The sequence below is a fragment of the Aythya fuligula genome, chromosome 6, assembly GCF_009819795.1.
Source record: "Aythya fuligula isolate bAytFul2 chromosome 6, bAytFul2.pri, whole genome shotgun sequence".
Classification (NCBI taxonomy): Eukaryota; Metazoa; Chordata; class Aves; order Anseriformes; family Anatidae; genus Aythya; species Aythya fuligula.
This window is the reverse complement of record NC_045564.1, coordinates 10,302,965-10,310,160: the sequence shown is the minus strand read 5'-3', so window position 1 is coordinate 10,310,160 and position 7,196 is coordinate 10,302,965. Positions and strand designations below refer to the sequence as shown.

The window sequence follows — 7,196 nt, the reverse complement described above, 5'->3', positions numbered from 1 at the left end:
TCAGCAGTGACCAGCATTTCTTGTGACCACTAGGAAAAGTGCAACCAAAGAGGAGTTTGAAAGCAGGACCTGTCTTGGTGGTGGTCACTGGGGAAGATCCTAGCAGATCTGCATGAATGATGCTGCCAGCACAAAAAGAAAGAAGGCTCCTCAGAGCCCTATGAACAATAAATGCCCAGGGCTTGGGGCTATAGCAGAATAAATGCACACAGGAAACTAAAAGTGGTTAATTGGTGGAACAAAAAATATTTACTGAACTCCAGTAGAACTTACCACTCATGAGCTTTAAAGTATTTTTAGAACACTTTAAAAAAAAGTTTTTAAAGTGTTTCTCCCTGGCAAACAGGAATTTTAACAGAAGCAGGTGTTTAAGCCCCACTGATCACCATATGAATACAGAGTAAAAACTCGTTTGAGGTCCAGTTAAAGTCTATAGGAAAGCTTTGTAGTGCAAGGATTCGGAGATTTGTTAACCAAGAAGCTGCATCTCTCTTAGCAAGAGACATCCAATCCAGCAAGAAGATTGATGCTCTTAGAAGCCACAAAAAGGCTTAGATAAAACAGGAGCAATGGTACTTGAAAACTGCATTCAACAAAACAAAGCTGATGTGGCTTCACTTACCTAGCTATAACACAGATCTTTCCAGGGATCTTTGAGATTACTGTGTCATCTGCATGTCTGCACAGTGCTGCGCTGCCAATTCACTCCTGACCAAGCGTTGGTCAGTTAAAAAATAATAATTTAGTCGTTAGCTTTCTAGATACTGGCTCTAGGGCTGGGAGCTCCCATGTTTTGGTTTCTTTAAGCTTGCTTGCAAATTCAGCTTGGTACTATTACTCATCTTGTAGAGAGGCCTTGGGTATGGCAAGGGCTGAAGACTGAATTTGCCCATGCTGGTAAAGAAGTGCTGCTAAAATCCCCAAACTCCAACTAACCACACTAGAGGGCACTCCCAGCACCCCTTGCTGGGATTTTTTATTTACTTTTTTTTTTTTTTAAAGTTTGCTTGCTCTGCTGGGCAAACAGCTGTAGTGGGTTTACGTGGCAAGGTTTTGGTAGCAGGGGGCTATAGGGGTGGTTTCTGTGAGAAAGATCTAGAAGCTGCCCCATGTTTGGGAAGGGCCCCATTGTTTTCCAGATCTGAGCCAATAAGCGATGTTGTTTTGCGCCTCTGTGAGAGCATATTTAAGACAGGAAAAAAACGCTGCGCCACACAGCAGCCGGGAGAGTCAAGGGAGTGAGAGAACAGCCTTGCACCAAGGTCAGTGTAGAAGGAGGGGTAGAGGTGCTCCAGGCGCCGGAGCAGAAGTCCCCTGCGGCCTGTGGTGAGGACCATGGTGAAGCAGGATGTCCCCCTGCAGCCCATGGAGTACCACGGTGGAGCAGGGTTCCATGCTGCAGCCCGTGGAGGAGACCACGGTGGAGCAGGTGGCCCTGCACCAACGGAGGCTGCCGCCTGTGGAAGACCCCTGCCGGAGCAGATTCCAGGCCGGACCTGTAGCCCGTGGAGAGGAGCCCACGCAGGAGCAGGTGACCTGGCAGGAGCTGCTGCCCGTAGGGGAGCCAGGTTGGAGCAGTTTTCTCCTGAGGGATGGACCCCGTGGTACGGACCCATATCTGGAGCAGTTCTGAAAGAGCTGCTGCCTGTGGGAAGCCCACACCGGATCAGTTCATCAAGGACTGCATCCCGTGGGTGGGACCCCACAGCACAGGGGACGAGAGTGACCGAGAAGGAGCGGCAGAGAAGAAGTGCTGTAGACTGACCATAACCCCCATTCCCCCGTTCCCCTGCGCCGCTCGGGGGGAGGAGGTGGAAGAGGGTGGATGGGGGGGAAGGTGCTTTTGGTTTGCTTTTTCCTTCGTTTTCTCACTTCTCTCGCTTGTTAGTAATAGGCAATAAATCTTACTATCTCCTTATGCCGAGTCTGTTTTGCCCGTTACAATAAATACTGCGTGATTTTCTCGTCCTTATCTCAATCCTTGAGCCCTTTTCACGTATTTTCTCCCCATTCCTCTTTGAGGAGGGGGAGTGAGAGAGCGGCTGTGGTGGAGCTTGGCTGCCCACTCGAGCGAAACCACGACAACAGCAAAACCAGCAAGTCCCAGAATTGAGCAGCTTCCTCCAACTACAGCCTCCCTTGGCCATCACTCACCTGTCCCAGCTACACACACCCGTGCTACCCTTTGTCCTTCTTGTACCTGTACTACCCTTCACAACACCGTGGCTCTGTTCAGTGGCTTCTGAGGGAGAATTAGAGAGAGAATGAGCTTGCTTTTTAAACTGTCCACTTCCTCCTGTTCTGTAATCACTTCAGCACACTGGAGCAGAGTGAGTTCTGAGAAAAAGGGAAAAAAATAAAAGCATTCCCATAATAAGATCCCTCAAATTAAGCACTTTTTTTTTTTTTTTTTTACAAGGACTTTACCTGGATCGGCTACCCGAGACAACTATTCTTTAGCAATCTCTTACTTTGTGCAGAGATACTGTTCTCTGGATGATTTATGCAACTTCTCTTGAAAAATAGATCAGATTAATGTATCTGTGTGCACACATTATTCTAGCTCCCAGATAGTAGTGTAAGTACTGGAACATGCTTTCTGAAAAAGGAGAAAACATAAGTTAAAACCACCAACTTGCATAAAAATTTCAACCCCAGCTGGGTTGGGGAAACTTCTTGCACCAATATCAGAATGCAGGCTTCCAAAGAGATTTGAAAATTTAAGCTTAACGAATGTTGTGCCCTGTCCAGCATTAGAAAATAATTCATGCCATTCCCAAACGTATCAGTGAAACACATAGACAAATCAAATAGACATCTATAAATCACTCTTTATTTTGTGAAGAAAACTTGAAAAATAAAGACAAAAGCTTTTCCAGACTTTGGAATATAACCATCACAAACTGTGGAATCACAAAGACTCCATTTTAAAAAGGTATTCCCTCTCCCCACCCTGCTTTTAATGAACTCTCATTGTGGAAAGGTCCACAATAGCTTTAACAAAAAAAAAGAAAGCATTTTGAGCCAACATTAGAAATAATTCAATACTGGTTCAGTGCAGAAGCTGCTACATTACACTTCAAAGGCACATACTAGAACCCCCCCCTCCCCCATTAGTCCTTGTAATTCATAGTTAAATTTCTCCAAACCTCATGTTTTCGAGAAGAGACTAGAGTTATTAAGAAGTAGTTGGGAAGGTTAAGCCCAATACAGCTGTCCAGCATGGAACTGTAGGAAATAAAGTGACAGCACAGGAAGTGCAATGCAATGCACTTGCAAATAAAAAAGTTTTCTTCTTTACCTTACTAATCAGCATGTGCCACAGTTTCTGTAAACCTTGGCTCACAAGACGACTTGCTGACAGGGAAGAAGGTTTCACAAAATAATTTGGATACAGCAAGTTGAGTTGGAGAGAAAGAAATTGGTTGCCCTCAACTCTATCAGAAAAAAAAAAAAAAAAAATCTATAAGAGTAGGATTCCAGGAGTTCAAGATTCAAGTAAAGCCCACCTATGACCAAAAGAGTTAGGAAACTAAAATACCCCCTTGATTGAAACATCATAAGAAAGCACAGAAACTGCTGAATTTTAAACCTACCAAAAGGATTAAAGACTAATCACATGCTTCAAGATGAGGTACTTCTGACTTTTCTTCCCTTTTATTTTGTTCATACTGTCAGTTTGTCTTGAAATTGTCAAAAATACCAGCATATTACTAATCTACAAAAGGTGAAGTCAGTGAATTTTCTCACATTAGTCAAAATTTTAGTAGTCTGCTGTACTCACATCTTCTACAAAATCTTCTCCATACGTGAAACAGATTAAATACAGTAGTGTCCAAAAATTACTTGTATTTTGTTCACCCTACTTCAGGCGATGTTGAACAGTTGTTTTTAAAAGTTGCCTTGCTCATTTCAAAAGATTTCCAAACATTTGTGCAGTTCAACAAGGCTACGTAGTGTGTTTAATAGCAGACTCCATTTGATACAATAATCAATTTGCACAGGCTCCCAGCAGCAAAAGGCAAACACATTACATGCCATCAGCATTTTACTGCTGCATGGAAATGCTTGTGTTATCTTCTGCTATTCCATGGTCACCTTATCATTCATAGTGTGCTTAGAATTTGATTAGAAACAGTTAATTCCATTAAGAGTTTGAGTACAACTAGTACTGACAATTTAAGCCAAAGAAAATTCTGAACCTGATTGGAAATTAGGTAATGAATAGGCATGTGCAGTGGGGGAACACAGTTTAAGTATTATAAGCACTAGAAAAGTTTATCTGAAGATGCTAAAACATCAACTTTTAGTAAACCCTGATTCCCAGCTTCAGGGGTAAGAAAACACGGTCTCATTAGGTAGTTACAGGCACTCTCAATCTTGAGATCCAATCTTACAAGCATTTGGTAAACATTCCACTTCACATTTAAGAACCTTTGATACTGAGCTCAGCTGTTTGTTAGTGGGCTGCATACATGCCCTTCTATTGTGGAGGCTGTAAATCAACCGTCTGACTCCAAGAGAAACATTTTCTTTTTCCTCAAGTGTAACAAATATTAGCCTTTTTCCTGAGTACACTAGAACTCATACAAGACCAAACAACAGGTCCACCCAATTTTTCCATCCTTTTGTTTAACGAAGCTTGTGAATAATAAAAAATCACCAGCAACTTTAAAATGTAGGGCTACTGCACTACTATTTCATATCAGAAAGGGTCTTCAGGTTTAAGAGCTTGACAAATTCTGAACTTAATCCTTTCTTAGTCAGTTTACTACCCTTTGTCCAGAGACTTCCACATTTCCTTCATTCCTGAAATTGGATTCGAGTTACTACAGATTTAGGTTTATATATAAACAGACAGAAGTAAACTCTGGTATCGCTAGTAACTTTAGTGATCAGAGAGAGAAGAATAATTTCTAAAAAGATATGTTTATGACTGCATTAAAAAAGGAAGCAAACTTCATAGTGATGGTGCAAGACATCAGCATCAGACAAAAAAGAGCATTTAGGGTGATTATAAAAAGTCACCAAAAGGTAATACAATATATTATTCATTTTTCTCATGAATAAAGTGCATTTACCTAGCCTGAGAATAAGTACCACATTGACAAAGGGATGCAAAAGCACTTCCAAGAAAGATTAGAAGAAAATCAGTTATCTTAAATCCTATATCCAGTTTGTCTCGGTGATTCTTGAAGACGCTTTGAGAACAAGCATCCCTCTTGCTGGTCCAGTTGAGGTACTCCAATTCAGTACATCGGCAGTAGGTTCTTGTCAGCAAAGCATCTCCTGTGCTATCTGAAAACTCCCACATTGATAGAAAGAGCCACTTCTGGTTTACGTTGCTTAGTATTCAGTTTTTCCTCAGACAAAACATGGTCCTGTAAGCGTTCAGCTTGCCGACTGTTAAAAAAATTAAGATGCATGAAATTAGTATGAGCTTTAGCACCTAAAGCAGAGTGAGACAGCAGGACTGGAAACCCAATTTCCATTAAATTGTAAGAATGATACTGCCAGTTCCCACTTATGACCTCCATATGGCCAGTGCAGCAAAGGGGTTCGTTTTTCATCTCCAGAGGCAGTGTCAAACTGTCCAGCGTATTGCAAGAATAAAAAACTAAGGTAGGAACATGGCACTTAAAGCCAGAAGACTGAATTATCTGAGCGCTTCTTTTGGCACTACTAAAATTGTACACTAACAGCTAGCACTGTCCCAACAAATTATCCAGGTAATAAGGTACTCTGAAAGACTAGGCTGTAAAGAACAGCTTTCACATTTGTGAACAAAAATAGAAGTAAATATTCAATACCTTTTCTTTTTTTCTAATGCAAGCTGCCTTTGTTTCTCCTTTCCAAGATCATCTCTCACTGTGCTGAAGTCCTTACTGTCATCAAGGAGAAGATTCTGTTGTCAAAAGAGATTGAGTGGGTTCATTTAAATTCCATCTACCAAAACTATTTCCTACATATCAATGAGTTTAAACAATAAATTTAAGGCATTTCCTCTAATTTTTCCTCTAATTTGATTTCAAGTTAAATGCAGATGATTAAAAAAGGCAAAAAAAAATCTTCAGCCCCTCTGAATTGGCCTTAATCAGAAATTTTTCTCAATACATCAGAATAGGACACCAGACCTCTAGCACACTGCCTGATAATTCATCAAGTATGTTCTTTCAGAGGTCTCCTAAGTTAGTTTTATTACCAATTCAGAGCTCAATATACTGCTATGTAATTTAAGTACTTAAATAGATCTGTAGTAATTATTTGGGAAATGTAATGGATTTAAATTTAGGATATGTTTTTAATGGGCACTGTTCTTGGATTTTATTCTCAGTTGAAAAAACAAAATGAGGGCAAGAAAAACTCAGTTTCTTCTGGATAGTGTACAAGCATAGAGCAGAAACTGAGTGTCTTACACTGGCTAAGAGAGCACTCCACAAAAACCTCTAAGGTGTTGCCCTCTAGTGCCAGTAGCAGGACATAGGCGGGGAAAAGCATGGAACTTCCACAAATGGTTAAGAACAGGAAGAAAAAAACATCAGTACCAAAAAGGTTCCCCCCTTTACACCATGCGCAGTCCAGATTCTTATGTTAAAACTTTCATAGCAATGTAGCACGATACAGGAAGACCAGAACGAATTTGATTAACTGCAGAGGGGACAGTGTCTGAACCTAATCCTTGGGCAACAATTAAAGCCACATTAATTTACCTTCACCCCAATGGTATCTCCATCTTTCAGATGATAAGGTGCTGACTGTAAACTCTCCTGTTTTTTCTTCCGTTTTCTCTTTGAAATTTGCTGAGTCTGTATAAAAATCAAAGTAGAACATTCATACACAGCTGATTTCAGGAATTTGTTTAAACTGACATCTGCCGGCAGTCCCTAAAGGTGTAGGGTCCCCACTAGCTATTCTTACTTAATCAAGAGTCCTATTGTCATGAAAATTAAGTCATTTTGTTTTTTGTTGCTTCCTCATGAGAAAAATACTTATTTTTCTTTCCTCTTCCACACAATCTCTTGCAGCTCACCTATATGAAGTAAATGACACTTTGTGATCAGGGACAACTCTCAGCCAAAGGACTTCTCGTATAGTGAAGGGAAGAAATGCTCTGATTCTGTTACTTCTACAGATGTCTGTCATTTCCATTATCTAATTGCAACAGCAACAGATTGAAAAATTCAAGCAAAAGATAC

At 40.8% G+C, this 7,196-nt stretch overlaps 1 protein-coding gene across 2 annotated transcripts in view; it reads right to left on the bottom strand.

Annotated features, from left to right (window-relative positions):
• Nucleotides 1-3,419: 3,419 nt before the first annotated feature.
• Nucleotides 3,420-7,196, bottom strand: part of USP40 (ubiquitin specific peptidase 40) — a 32,874-nt gene continuing 29,097 nt past the window's right edge. For both annotated transcript variants that reach the window (XM_032190416.1, XM_032190415.1), the window contains exons 30-32: nucleotides 6,711-6,806; nucleotides 5,811-5,905; nucleotides 3,420-5,403 (exon numbers count right to left, since the gene is read on the bottom strand). In XM_032190416.1, coding sequence (XP_032046307.1) covers nucleotides 5,295-5,403; nucleotides 5,811-5,905; nucleotides 6,711-6,806 — 300 coding nt within the window. In that variant the 3' untranslated portion in view covers nucleotides 3,420-5,294. The remainder of the gene's footprint in view (nucleotides 5,404-5,810; nucleotides 5,906-6,710; nucleotides 6,807-7,196) is intronic.